We start from the raw sequence: 15,763 nt of genomic DNA on the forward strand, positions 1-15,763 counted from the left end.
CTTTCTCCCCCACAAATCCATCAAAAGAACATTTGAACGCTGAGTAAATTCCACAAAACAACTTCTGAATGCCAGCAGAAGACATCAGGCACCCAGAAAAGCAGCCCATTGTCTTCAAAAGGAGATGAAGAGGTCTTGAGGATACTGTAAGAATAAGACGGAAAACCAGAGGCAGGAGGCTTAAGTCCAAATCCTGAGAACACCAGAGAACTCCTGACTCCAGGGAACATTACTTGATAGGAGCTCATCAAATGCCTCCATACCTACACTGAAACCAAGCACCACCCAAGGGCCAACAAGTTCCAGAGCAAGACATACCACACAAATTCTCCAGAAGCACTGGAACATAGCCCCAAGCTTCAATATACAGGCTGCCCAGAGTCACTCCAAACCCACTGACATCTTATAATTCGCTACTGGATACTTAATTGCACTCCAGAGAGAAGAAATCCAGCTCCACCCACCAGAACACCAACACAAGCTTCCCTAACCAGGAAACCTTGACAAGCCACCCATCAAACCGCACCCACAGCGAGGAAACTCCACAATAAAGAGGAACCACAAACTGCCAGAATACGGAAAGGCCACCCGAAACACAGCAATATAAACAAGATGAAAAGGCAGAGAAATACTCAGCAGGTAAAGGAACAGGATAAATGCCCACCAAACCAAACAAAAGAGGAAGAGATAGGGAATCTACCTAATAAAGAATTCCAAATAGTGATAAGTGAAAATGATCCAAAATCTTGAAAACAAAGTGGAATCACAGATAAACAGCCTGGAGACAAGGATTTAGAAGATGCAAGAAAGGTTTAATAAGGGCCTAGAAGAAATAAAAAAGTCAATATATAATGAATAATGTAATAAATGAGATCAAAAACACTCTGGAGGGAACCAACAGTAGAATAACAGAGGCAGAAGATAGGATAAGTGAGGTAGAAGATAGAATGGTAGAAGTAAATGAAACAGAGGAAAAAGGGAAAGTGAATTAAAAGAAATGAGGACAATCTCAGAGACCTCTGGAACAATGTTAAATGCCCCAACATTCGAATCATAGGAGTCCCAGAAGAAGAAGACAAAAAGACCATGAGAAAATACTTGAGGAGATAATAGTTGAAAACTTCCCTAAAATGGGGAATGAAATAATCACCCAAGTCCAAGAAACCCAAAGAGTCCCAAACAGGATAAACACAAGGCAAAAAATCCCAAGACACATATTAATCAAATTAATAAAGATCAAACACAAAGAACAAATATTAAAAGCAACAAGGGAGAAACAACAAATAACACACAAGGGGATTCCCATAAGGATAACAGCTGATCTTTCAATAGAAACTCTTCAGGCCAGGAGGGAATGGCAGAACATACTTAAAGTGATGAAAGCAAATAACCTACAGCCCAGATTACTGTACCCAGCAAGGATCTCATTCAAATATGAAGGAGAAATCAAAAGCTTTACAGACAAGCAAAAGCTGAGAGAATTCAGCACCACCAAACCAGCTCTCCAACAAATGCTAAAGGATCTTCTCTAGACAGGAAACACAGAAAGTGTGTATAAACTCGAACCCAAAACAATAAAGTAAATGGCAATGGGATCATACTTATCAATAATTACCTTAAAAATAAATGGGTTGAATGCCCCAACCAAAAGACAAAGACTGGCTGAATTCGTACAAAAACAAGACCCCTATATATATATGTTGTCTGCAAGAGACCCACCTCAAAATAAGAAACACATACAGACTGAAAGTGAAGGGCTGGAAAAAGATATTCCATGCAAATAGAGACCAAAAGAAAGCAAGAGTAGCAATACTCATATAAGATGAAATGGACTTTAAAACAAAGGCTATGAAAAGAGACAAAGAAGGACACTCCATAATGATCAAAGGATCAATCCAAGAAGAAGATATAACATTTGTAAATATATTTGCACCCAACATAGGAGCACTGCAATATGTAAGACAAGTGCTAACAAGTATGAAAGGGGAAACTAACAATAACACAGTAATAGTGGGAGACTTTAATACCCAACTCACACCTGTGGGTAGATCAACCAAACAGAAAATTAACAAGGAAACACAAACTTTAAATGATACGATAGACCCATTAGACCTAATTGATATTTATAGGAATTTCACCCCAAAACAATGAATTTCACCTTTTTCTCAAGCGCACACGGAACCTTCTCCAGGAGAGATCACATCCTGGACCATAAATCTAGCTGTGGTAAATTCAAAAAAACTGAAATCATTCCAAGCATCTTTTCTGACCACAATGCAGTAAGATTAGATCTCAATTACAGGAGAAAAACTATTAAAAATTCCAACATATGGAGGCTGAACAACATGCTGCTGAATAACCAACAAGTCACAGAAGAAATCAAAAAAGAAATCAAAATATGCATAGAAATGAATGAAAATGAAAACACAACAACCCAAAACCTGTGGGACACTGTAAAAGCAGTGCTAAGGGGAAGGTTCATAGCAATACAGGAATACCTCAACAAACAAGAAAAAAAAGTGAAATAAATAACCTAACTCTACACCTAAAGCAACTAGAAAAGAAAGAAATGAAGAACCCCAGGGTTAGTAGAAGGAAAGAAATCTTAAAAATTGGGGCAGAAATAAATGCAAAAGAAACAAAAGAGACCATAGAAAAAATCAACAAAGCCAAAAGCTGGTTCTTTGAAAGGATAAATAAAATTGACAAACCATTAGCCAGACTCATCAAGAAACAAAGGGAGAAAAATCAAATCAATAAAATTAGAAATGAAAATGGAGAGATCACAACAGACAACACAGAAATACAAAGGATCATAAGAGACTACTATCAGCAATTATATGCCAATAAAATGGACAACGTGGAAGAAATGGACAAATTTTTTGAAAAGTACAACTTTCCAAAACTGAACCAGGAAGAAATAGAAAATCTTAACAGACCCATCACAAGCAAGGAAATTGAAACTGTAATCAGAAATCTTCCAGCAAACAAAAGCCAAGGTCCAGACAGCTTCATTGCTGAATTCTACCAAAAATTGAGAGAAGAGCTAAAACCTATCCTACTCAAACTCTTCCAGAAAATTGCAGAGGAAGGTAAACTTCAAGATTCATTCTATGAAGCCACCATCATCCTATTACCAAAACCTGACAAGGATGCCACAGAAAAGAAAACTACAGACCAATATCACTGATGAACATAGATGCAAAAATCCTTAACAAAATTCTAGCAATCAGAATCCAACAACACATAAAAAGATCATACACCATGACCAAGTGGGCTTTATCCCAGGGATGCAAGGATCCTTCAATACCTGCAAATCAATCAATGTAATACACCACATTAACAAATTGAAAAAGAAAAGCCATATGATTATCTCAATAGACGCAGAGAAAGCCTTTGACAAAATTCAACATCCTTTTATGATAAAAACCCTCCAGAAAGCAGGAATAGAAGGAACATACCTCAACATAATAAAAGCTACATATGACAAACCCACAACAAACATTATCCTCAATGGTGAAAAATTGAAAGCATTTCCCCTAAAGTCAGGAACTAGTCAAGGGTGCCCACTCTCACCACTACTGTTCAACATAGTTTTGGAAGTTTTGGCCACAGCAATCAGAGCACAAAAACAAATAAAAGGAATCCAAATTGGAAAAGAAGAAGTAAAACTCTCACTGTTTGCAGATGACATGATCCTCTACATAGAAAACCCTAAAGACTCCACCAGAAAATTACTATAGCTAATCAATGAATATAGTAAAGTTGCAGGATATAAAATCAACACACAGAAATCCCTTGCATTCCTATACACTAATAATGAGAAAATAGAAAGAGAAATCAAGGAAACAATTCCATTCAACATTGCAACAAAAAGAATAAAATACTTAGGAATATATCTACCTAAAGAAACAAAAGACCTACATATAGAAAACTATAAAACACTGGTGAAAGAAATCAAAGAGGACACTAATAGATGGGAAAATATACCGCGTTCATGGATTGGAAGAATCAATATAGTGAAAACGAGTATACTACCCAAAGCAATCTATAGATTCAATGCAATCCCTTTCAAACTACCAATGGTATTTTTCACGGAGCTAGAACAAATAATTTCACAATTTGTATAGAAATACAAAAAAACCTGGAATAGCCAAAGCAATCTTGAGAAAGAAGAATGGAACTGGAGGAATCAACATGCCTGACTTCAGGCTCTACTACAAAGTCACAGTCATCAAGACAGTATGGTACTGGCACAAAGACAGAAATATAGATCAATGGAAAGAAATAGAAAGCTCAGAGATAAATTCATGCACCTATGGACACCTTATCTTTGACAAAGGAGGCAAGAATATACAATGGAGAAAAGACAATCTCTTTAACAAGTGGTTCTGGGAAAACTGGTCAACCACTTGTAAAAGAATGAAAGTAGAACAGGTAGAACACTTTCTGGAGAAGGCAATGGCATCCCACTCCAGTACTCTTGCCTGGAAAATCCCATGGACAGAGGAGCCTGGTGGGCTGCAGTCCATGGGGTCGCTAAGAGTCAGACATGACTGAGCGACTTCCCTTTCACTTTTTACTTTCATGCATTGGAGAAGGAGATGGCAACCCACTCCAGTAGTCTTGCCTGGAGAATCCCAGGGACGGGGGAGCCTGGTGGGCTGCCATCTCTGGGGTCGCACAGAGTTGGACACAACTGAAGCGACTTAGCAGCAGCAGCAGAAGAACATTTTCTAACACCATACACAAAAATAAACTCAAAATGGATTAAAGATCTAAATGTAAGACCAGAAACTATACAACTCCTAGAGGAGAACATAGGCAAAACCCTCTCTGACATAAATCATAGCAGGATCCTCTATGACCCACCTCTCAGAATATTGGAAATAAAAGCAAAAATAAACAAATGGGACCTAATTAAAATTAAAAGCTTCTACACCACTAAGGAAACCATAAGCAAGGTGAAAAGACAGCCTTCAGAATGGGAGAAAATAATAGCAAATGAAGCAACTGACAAAGAACTAATCTCAAAAATATACAAGCAACTCCTGCAACTCAATTCCAGAAAAATAAACGACCGAATCAAAAAATGGGCTGAAGAACTAAACAGACATTTCTCCAAAGAAGACATACAGATGGCTAACAAACACATGAAAAGATGCTCAACATCACTCATTATCAGAGAAATGCGAATCAAAACCACAATGCTGTACCATTTCATGCCAGTCAGAATGGCTGTGATCCAAAAGTCTACAAGCAATAAATGCTGGAGAGGGTATGGAGAAAAGGGAACCCTCTTAAACTGTTGGTGGGAATGCAAACTAGTTCAGCCACTATGGAGAACAGTATGGAGATTCCTTAAAACACTGGAAATAGAAATGCCTTCAGTTCAGTTCAGTTCAGTTCAGTCGCTCAGTCGTGTCCGACTCTTTGCGACCCCATGAATCACAGCACGCCAGGCCTCCCTGTTCATCACCATCTCCCGGAGTTCACTCAGACTCACGTCCATCAAGTCAGTGATGCCATCCAGCCATCTCATCCTCTGTCGTCCCCTTCTCCACCCGCCCCCAATCCTTCCCAGCATCAGTCTTTTCTAATGAGTCAACTCTTCGCATGAGGTGGCCAAAGTACTGGAGCTTCAGCTTTAGCATCATTCCTTCCAAAGAAATCCCAGGGCTGATCTCCTTCAGAATGGACTGGTTGGATCTCCTTGCAGTCCAAGGGACTCTCAAGAGTCTTCTCCAACACCACACTTCAAAAGCATCAATTCTTCGGCACTCAGCCTTCTTCACAGTCCAACTCTCACATCCATACATGACCACAGGAAAAACCATAGCCTTGACTAGATGGACCTTTGTTGGCAAAGTAATGTCTCTGCTTTTGAATATACTATCTAGGTTGGTCATAACTTTTCTTCCAAGGAGTAAGCGTCTTTTAATTTCATGGCTGCAGTCACCATCTGCAGTGATTTTGGAGCCCCCAAAAAATAAAGTCTGACACTGTTTCTACTGTTTCCCCATCTATTTCCCATGAAGTGATGGGACCGGATGCCATGATCTTAGTTTTCTGAATGTTGAGCTTTAAGCCAACTTTTTCACTCTCCTCTTTCACTTTCATCAAGAGGCTTTTTAGCTCCTCTTCACTTGACCCAGCAATCCCACTACTGGGCATACACAGTGAGGAAACCAGAAATGAAAGAGACACGTGTACCCCATGTTCATAGCAGCACTATTTACAATAGTCAGGACATGGAAGCAACCTAGATGTCCATCAGCAGATGAGTGGATAAGAAAGCAGTGGTACATATACAGAATGGAATATTACTCAGCCATTAAAAAGAACACATTTGAATCAGTTCTGATGAGGTGGATGAAACTGGAGCCTATTATACAGAGTGAAGTAAGCCAGAAAGAAAAACACCAATACAGTATACTAACGCATATGTATGGAATTTAGAAAGATGGTAACGATAACCCTGTATGTGAGACAGCAAAAGAGACACAGACTTATAGAACAGTGTTTTGGACTCTGTGGGAGAGGGAGAGGGTGGGATTATTTGGGAGAATGGCATTGAAACCTGTATATTATCATATATGAAACAAATCGCCAGTCCAGGTTCGATGCATGATACAGGATGCTTGGGGCTGGTGCACTGGGATGACCCAGAGGATGGTATGGGGAGGGAGGTGGGAGGGGGTTTCAGGATAGGGAACACGTGTACACATGTGGCAGATTCATGTCAATGTATGGCAAAACCAAGACAATATTGTAAAGTAATTAGCCTCCAATTAAAATAAATAAGTTTAAATTTAAGAAAGAAAATATTCCAGATACTAATACTGTATTTATATTAATACTTTATATGTTGGAAATATCTTTTCCCTGTTTCTTGCTTATCTGTCTTTTCATTTCAATTGGATCATCAATGCCAACCTTACTGGGTCATTGTAAAATCAAATAAGGAAAGCATATAAAACACTGAGCCCGTTGTAGGGGTTCTGTAAGTATCGTCTATGCCTCTTTCCTTGATGTAAACTAAAATGGATGGAACCTGTGATTGCTCTCGATTTTGTGATTGGGCTATGTTTTCTAACCAGCATATTCTCCATCTCCTTCCTCACAGATTCAGAGACATATTGTGTGTTTCAAGACAAGAAGTACAGAGTGGGTGAGAGATGGCATCCTTACCTGGAACCTTATGGGTTGGTTTACTGCGTCAACTGTATCTGCTCTGAGGTACAGTCCCCAATGGCATGTGATTTCTGCTTTGCTCTTCAGCAGGCAGACATGCTCTCAAGTGCCTAGATGTCCTGGGAGCATTAGTGATTAAAAACCTAAAAGAAGTAAGGAGGCAGATTGCAAGGAAAAATACACATCTCTTGTCTTTTTCTTCTATTGCTTTTTGGCTTGATATTCATGGGATCTCACTGAGTATTTGCTGTAGATACTTAAGCGGTCTCTTAGCCGAATGATGTAAGACATGGAAAAAGTAGAGTGCAGGAAAAAGCTCAATATAATGCCTGGATCATAAGACAACATTGTTTTTTAATATCATTTTCAAGACTGGCCATTATCTAGGAGATTAGGATAGATTATAAACTGGTTCACTGGAAGAGTATATTTTATGTGGTTTCAGTGAATGACTATAATTACTAATAGGACTGAGGTGCTGAAATCTTGGCCTGTACCTGGTGAGGATTAGAGTCCTCTTGGCTTTGCCTTGGCTCCTGTCCAGTCACTCAAAGAGGCATTTGGATAGCTTTGCAGTAGACAAAGCAGGTAGTCCCATGGCCATGACCCAGGACCACAGCTACAGTCCATCTTTCTGAACAAGCCTCTTCTGTCATATGCTAAGCCAGGGTTTCTCAGCCTCTATACTCTTGATATTTAGGGACAGATAATTTCTTGTTGTGGGGAGCTGTCCTGTGTATTGTGAGATATTTAACAGCACCCCTGGCCTCTATCCACTAGAAGCCAGTAGGATCCACCCCAGTTGTGGCAACCAAAAATATCTCAGGACATGCCCAAGGTTACTTGGAGAGCAAAGTGGTTCCTGATGGAGAACCAATGTACTAGGACAACTGGGAAAAGAGACTTTATACTCGGCCTTGAGAATTGAGAATTCTGAACATATTAGAAAGAATTTTCAAGACCTGCCTCTCACTTGAGACCTCATGGAACAACTGAAACCCCTCACTAGTGCCCAGGAGTCCTCACTTGCAAGCCTGATTCTTTTGCCATTTGAACAGAAAATTGGGCTTTCAGAATTTTGAGCATATGGAAACCTAACCTTTAGGCAACATCAGGTAGTCTTAAGAAACTGCAGGGTCTATAATCAAGACAGACCAAGTTTCCAACCCTGGCTCTGCCACTTCTGAGCTGTGTTATGTTAAGCAAGTTATTTAACCTCTCTGAGATTCCTTTAGCTTCTTCTTTAAAATGGTATAGTGGTATTACCTATTTCATAGGATTATGACAAGGGTTAAATTTACTAATCTGTCTCAGTCAGTGCATTAAAACAATGCTTGGTCATAGTCAATATTTGAGACATGCTAGCTGCTGTAACATTACCATCATTATGGTTATTATTTTTATTAATGTATTAGCTCTAGAACAGAAACCAATGTAAAGCATTAAGAAGGAATCAGTTTGACCTCAGCCAGGTGGAGTAGTTTCTGATGTGCTCTGGTGATCTTACTTCAAGATGATACCACCTGGCTCTGAGGAGTGTGACATATAAGGAGGCTCCGTGGTGTTTCCAAATGTAGTGCTCCAAAAATGTATTCTAGGAAGTATGCAAGAAAAGAAAAACAGTTGTGGTAAGGTTATTCAAATTTGGATAAAAGAAGCCTGCATCTTTCAATGGCTAAAGCAGTTATTAAACAGAGTATCTACAGACTGAGTAAATGCCTGGTATGGTATGATTACGTTAGATTCTTGACCCAATGCATTGAAAATGGACAGCTAACCCTTGGGGACTGAGGCTTTGCTCTCTGCAGGGCAGTGAAAATGTTAATATAATCCCAATGCCAATGGCTCAAGTGCTATGCATCTTCTCCCTCCATCATCTTCATCACCCTCTTCCCTCACCAGAGCCTGATGGATATAACCCTTGCTTCAAATGAGTTATGAATGGAAAAGGTTAATGCAAAATTGGTTTCCAAGGTCTTCCTTTGTTCTAGCAATGGCTGAAAGCTGTCAGAGCTAGGGATCTTGTCAGTGTAAATCAGACAAGGACCCAGTCGCCCCCTCCCCTAGTCATACTAGCTAATCAGCTCAATTCCAAAGTCTAGCTTCCTCTCAGAAAAATTTTAACTTGCAAAAGAAGTGAGGAGAAGAAGCACTCAGCTTACTGGATCAAGGCAGAGTTATATGGACTCCAGAATCCATGTGCTAGGGCTCTCTCCTTGCCTAGGGGTGGGTAACAGCTCAAGGGACCCATCACTCATTATCCCTTCCTTCCATGGCATTGGGCAGGTGATTATGAAATCTGACTAGGCTCTGGGAAGAGACATGCAGAGCTAGGGAATGGTAGAAACATCACAGAGCCAAGTCAGAAGAAGCTTCCCAGTAATTGCAGGAGGCTTTGTAAACTTGGGTAGTAGTGACCCTTAGAAAAATACTCCAATAAACTTATCAGAAAAAAGAAATAAAATGCTGATTTCATTCAGTTTCTCAGCAATGCATTATTCACTGTCTGAGTGAGTCCCTAAAGGACTGTTTCCCAAATTGGCATGATCCCACTGACCTCTGAAAGACATTTATTTTGTTGTCATTGTTGCCTCTCTCTTTCAGAATGGGAATGTGCTTTGCAGCAGAGTCAGATGTCCAAGCCTTCATTGCCTGTCTCCTGTGCACGTTCCTCATCTTTGCTGCCCTCGCTGCCCAGGTAAACCAGTTTGCCTCTTTCTTTCCCAGCTGTGGTTTTCCTTCCTCTTTCTTCCACCCAACCCACCCCTTCTCCCTAATTCCCCAGAAGCAGAAACTTCCAGACAGGAATAACAATAGGACATTTTCAGGCAGCCTGCACCAGCCCCTAAATACTGTTTATAGCCCAATTGGGGCACATTCTAGGCTCTAATAAGTTATTCGACCAAGGATGAGATGGCTGGATGGCATCATGGACTAGACGGACGTGAGTCTGAGTGAACTCCGGGAGATGGTAATGGACAGGGAGGCCTGGCGTGCTGTGATTCACGGGGTCGCAAAGAGTCGGATACGACTGAGCGACTGAACTGAATTGAACTGAACAGGTTTTCATTGGGCTTTTAATCATTTGAAGGTGCCTATCAATTGAGGGAAGGGAATTTTGGCCCAGAGATTTTTCTGTGATAAACAGCCTCTTCCTGCCATGGGCAGCAGACACCAGGAGAGTTGTAGCATGAAGGCACGTGTCCTACGCAATTGCATTTGAGCATAACTTCTAATTGAGGAGGGGCTGTTCATAAATCAAAGGAGCTGAACCAATGAGGTTTATGTCAGTATAAAGCTGCTTTCTGGCTGAATGGTCACCTCCTCCAGATTGTACAGTTATTATGTGTATATTATTCAGAGCAGCGCTAAGGAGACAGCAGGCAGATACTTTTTCACAAGGCTATTAGGACATCTACCTTCCTGGTTGGCAGCTAGGGTGTTTGTCTGAAGCAGGGGCTCTCTCAGTGATACTTTGTTCATATCTGACTGACACCAGGCTCCCACACCAGAGGAGTGCAAGCATGGAATGATTCAGAAAATGCCTGTGGGCCCGCCAGCAGTCCTAAGGAAAGCTAAGTGATTGTTTTAGCACCTGGGCAGTAGAAGCTTTGTAGTCCTATAAGTTGACTGTTTCCCTCAAGGACAGAGTTGGGGTCCATGGGTGGACTTTGAGGGGTTAGTAAACCTTTTTAAATTGTTGGCAGTTTTTGGTGTAACAGTGTATATGTGTAAATTCCTTTAGAGAAGATACATAGCTTTATAGGTATTCGTAAAGGAGTGTACATAACCATAAAAACATGAAGAACCATTAGTCTCCATCATACATGGTGTTTTTTTTCAAGTAGTGAGGAACTTCCAGAACTTAGAAGAGAGAAACGAAAAGTGTCAGGGCAGAAATGGTATGACTGAGGCCAGGAATGAGGTTCAGTGACAACTCAGTTAACTGAAATGTTACAGGAACAGAAATTTTGTTGAATGGAGACCCTTTTCGTCCAATGGAGACCCAAACCCTTTTTGTCACCACTTTTATAACGTATGCTTTCTTACCTTGATAAATGGGCTTCCACAGTGGCTCAGCGGTAAAGAATCCACCTGCAGTGCAGGAATCACAAGAGATATGGGTTCAATCCCTGGGTCGGGAAGATCCCCTGGAGGAGGGCATGGAAACCCACTCCAGTATTCTTGCCTGGAGAATCCCATGGACAGAGGAACCTAGCGGGCTACAGTCCATGGGGTCTCAAAGAACTGGACATGACTGAAGCAACTTAGCATGCATGCACCTTGATAAATACACTCTGATGAACATCTGGGATTCTTTCTAGATGTCAGAAGATCATGCCGTGTCACAGGTTTATTATTCTTAGTATTGGTTGCAGTAGTATATGCTTAAATATATGAGAGACTGACTTGGCATGTGATCAATCTTAAAGTTATTCTTGAAATAAATCCCTAAGAAAGGTTTACTATTTTTGCATGTGTTTATTTGCTTCTTGGGCTTCCCTGTTAGCTCTGTGGTAAAGAATCTGCCTGCAATGCTAGAGACCTGAGTTCAATTCCTGAGTCAGGAAGATCCCCCAAAGAAGGAAATGGCAACCCACACCAGTATTCTTGCCTGAGAAATCCCATGGACAAAGGAACCTGGTGGGCTACAGTCCATGGGGTTGTAAAGAGTTGGGCATGACTTACAACTGAACAACAACAACATTTGCTGCTTCTGTTTAAACTGGATTACAAGGGTATAGCATGGGAGGATTCTTTTTTTTTCATCTGCCAGGTTGCCTGTCAAATAGCCTTATAAAATCTTACCTCAGAAGTGTCTAAAAGTGGTCTAATGTCATAGGAATTGATCTAAATGGCTGTGGAGAAATTATTCTTCCCTAGGAAGGAAATTGGGGCAGGGCCCAGACACAGAGCATAGAGTGGAAGTTCACAGAATGGAAGATGGCTGTCCTCTACCCCAACTGCATAAATGGAAGCAAGTCCTAAGAAAAAGGGAAAGTATAAGCTAGCAGTTCTTTTAAGAGAAAAAGAAAGTATTAAAAGAATTAAGATCATAAGTCCCAGAAATGAGAAAATGGAGAGAAATAAACATCATCATCTTTAAGACTTAAAAGATAGAAACAGCTGTTCATTTTCTTTGGCTTCTTGTTCTTACAGGTCACATCCTTGTGAGTTCATTTTTCTTTCTAACTGTAACCTTTAACAGTTCTTTCTGTAGGTAGTGGTCCTAAAATTCCCTAATCCTTATATGCAAAAATGTCTTTATTTTGCCCTCATTCTTGAGTGATAATTTGGCTGGGTATAAAATTATAGATTCATGTTTATTTTCCCTCAGCCCTTTGAAGATATTAATAAATAGTTTCATGACTTCTTTGTTTGTGGATAAGAAGTCTGCTTTGATTATAATTCTTCTATACATAATCTGTCTTCTTCTAGCTGTTAAGATTTTCTCTTTTTCCTTTGATGCAAACAAGGAGGTATTTTGATGTCTGACTTATTTTTATTTAGCCTGCTTAGCACATGATTTTTTCCAGCCAATGGACTCACATTTTTCTTCAATTTCAAGTCATTATTTTTATGAAAACAATATTTTCTCCTATTTTTTCTCATTCTTAGCCTTGTCTTTGGTGTATGTCATTGCATTTCATTTAATTTAAGCTCTGTGTCTCTTAATGTCTCCTTTATTTTTCCCCCTAATGATATATTGTTATACTCCCTGTAATGATATATAACTTCAACTTGGCCTTCCAATTCATGAATTGTTTCTCCAGCTTTTTCACGCCTACTATTTAGGCTGTCTGTTGGGTCTTGTTGTTTTATTTTTAAAAACTGTATTTCCACCCATTTTTTAATTATATGTAAAAAATATCTACATATTGCCGTTCTGTAAACCCCTGTTATTGTTTCTTGAGGTCTTGTTCTCTTATTTATTGCTTTAAGGTATTTAAATATTTAAAGTCTATTTCTGATTGTTTATGCATATTTTCAGGTGTGAATTCTCACTTTTGTTAGATTTTTTGATAGCTTTCCTTAGTTCCAAAGTTCCCCTTGTTTTCTAAAATTTTTGTCTAAAAGCTCATCATCCATGGATTTCCTCTTGCATAAGTCCTTCCTTTTCAGGCCTTGTAGCTTCAGTTCAGTTCAGTTCAGTTCAGTCACTCAGTCGTGTCCGAGTCTTTGCAACCCCATGAATCGCAGCATGCCAGGCCTCCCTGTCCATCACCAACTCCTGGAGTTCACCCAGACTCACATCCATCCAGTCAGTGATGCCATCCAGCCATCTCATCCTCTGTCATCCCCTTCTCTGCCTGCCCCCAATCCCTCCCAGCATCAGAGTCTTTTCCAGTGAGACAACTCTTCTCATGAGGTGGCCAAAGTATTGGAGTTTCAGCTTTAGCATCATTCCTTCCAAAGAAATCCCAGGGCTGATCTCCTTCAGAATGGACTGGTTGGATCTCCTTGCAGTCCAAGGGACTCTCAAGAGTCTTCTCCAACACCACACTTCAAAAGCATCAATTCTTCGGCACTCAGCCTTCTTCACAGTCCAACTCTCACATCCATACATGACCATAGGAAAAACAATAGCCTTGACTAGACGGACCTTAATCGGCAAAGTAATGTCTCTGCTTTTGAATACACTATCTAGGTTCATCATAAATTTTCTTCCAAGGAGTAAGCATCTTTTAATTTCATGGCTGCAGTCACCATCTACAGTGATTTTGGAGCCCAAAGAAATAAAGTCTGACACTGTTTCTACTGTTTCCCCATCTATTTCCCATGAAGTGATGGGACTGGATGCCATGATCTTCGTTTTCTGAATGTTGAGCTTTAAGCCAACTTGTTCACTCTCCTCTTTCACTTTCATCAAGAGGCTTTTTAGCTCCTCTTCACTTTCTGCCATAAGGGTGGTGTCATCTGCATATCTGAGGTTATTGATATTTCTCCCGGCAATCTTGATTCCAGCTTGTGCTTCTTCCAGCCCATCGTTTCTCATGATTAAACCAAGTCGTATGTTGTTGTCCCACCTTGGACTCCATCCTGTCTGGATAGTCTGCTTCTATCTTCTCTGTTTTCTTGTGCAGGGCTACTCCTTGGATTGGGACCTCAGCTGCAGCTGCCTTTCTTGGGCAGTCAGTCCATGCAAGAGAATGAACTTGGGTGGACAAACTATGTCAGCCCCTGTTTGCCTATGAAGAGTGTGACTCTAAGTCCTCAGACTTACACAGGAAGCCATTTGTAGGCCATAGTTCTTGCCCAGCTGCCTGGATATAGCTATCTATATCTGGTCCAAATGGCCAGTGAAGCATATCGTGTTGGCCCTCATTTATTGCTGTACTTTCCTTTTGCCTGTGTTTTATTTAATAGAGTTTCCTTTTGTTTCTGAGGATGATTTTGCAGTTTTAAAGTTTTATTTATTTATTTTTACTTTTATATTTCATCTCTTACTCTTCTTTGTTTGGAAAATAGCACAGCATTTTCTCATGTGCTCACTCTGCCATATTGACTTGGAATGCAAATCAGCAATTCTTTCTTTCCTTTGAAGATAAAACAAGAATAAACAAGTTTAAATTATAGCAGAGAAGAATGGAGTTTGATAAAAGACAGAACTTTAGGACGCAGTGATTGTTAAATCCTAGAATAAATGACTAAGGAGAATTTTAGTCTCTTTACTGCATGTTTCTGGAAATAAAGAGATATCCATCCATCTGAGATAGAGTTGGCATAGTTTTGCTTTGAGACAGGGCAGTGGATGTGATGACTTCTCTGTATTCCTTCCACCCCAATTATTATTAGGCATGAGGAAACTCATGCCTTCAGGGCCACAGGAATGTTTGGTCAAAGGAAGGTGCTCTAGTTTTGTGTCTTAACCCAATGGAAAGCACTCTGATGAAAACATCTTCACTGAAAAATAGAATAGTTAAAGCCAAGGTAATGAGCAAGTTCTGTATCAAAAAGGGAAATCAAATAAGGGAGCCATATATTCAAGGTTTTATATGCAATCTTACAGCCATATCAACTTCAGGGAGTGTTTACTGGGTAGTGATGGACTTGGTGGGAAGGTCCTATCTGCCATGCCTAGAGCCCATCTTCCACTGGAGGAGACAGAGGAGACTTTACCCCCCTGTCTGTTTCTGTGTATCCCATGGCTCTTGCTTTCTAAACTTCTTACCCCTTGAAATTTCCGAGGTTCTCACCTGCATTTGAGCTTATCTCATGTAGCTCCTGCTGAACCATGGAAATCAGTGTATGCAGACTGCTTTTCCAGAATTACCAAAGAGAAATCTAAATCAATTCTCATGAAAAGCAAGTGAAAACTTTTTCTCCAGCACTTCCCTTGGTCTCCATGGTAGAGGTTAAGTCTTGATCACATACTACAGGGCTCTACTGGGGCCAAAGTGGCTGGTAGTACAGGAAGGGTAGAGCATTCTTAATAAGAAAGTCAAGACTGTATTGGAGTCAGAAAGGTCATTAAATTCATCCCAATCTCTAAGCAGGAGTCAATCTATTATCCCTAACGAGAGATTTGTTGGAAATGGAATTTCATATCTTCTCTTTTGAAGGGAGT

At 40.2% G+C, this 15,763-nt stretch overlaps 1 protein-coding gene across 9 annotated transcripts in view; it reads left to right on the plus strand.

The window, feature by feature from the left end:
* CHRDL1 (chordin like 1) overlaps positions 1–15,763 on the plus strand; it is a 142,742-nt gene that overhangs the window by 40,085 nt on the left and 86,894 nt on the right. For all 9 annotated transcript variants that reach the window (XM_070290914.1, XM_070290917.1, XM_070290920.1 and 6 more), the window contains exons 3-4: positions 7,127–7,239; positions 9,799–9,892. In XM_070290914.1, coding sequence (XP_070147015.1) covers positions 7,127–7,239; positions 9,799–9,892 — 207 coding nt within the window. The remainder of the gene's footprint in view (positions 1–7,126; positions 7,240–9,798; positions 9,893–15,763) is intronic.

This window comes from Ovis canadensis, chromosome X (genome assembly GCF_042477335.2).
Source record: "Ovis canadensis isolate MfBH-ARS-UI-01 breed Bighorn chromosome X, ARS-UI_OviCan_v2, whole genome shotgun sequence".
Lineage (NCBI taxonomy): Eukaryota > Metazoa > Chordata > Mammalia > Artiodactyla > Bovidae > Ovis > Ovis canadensis.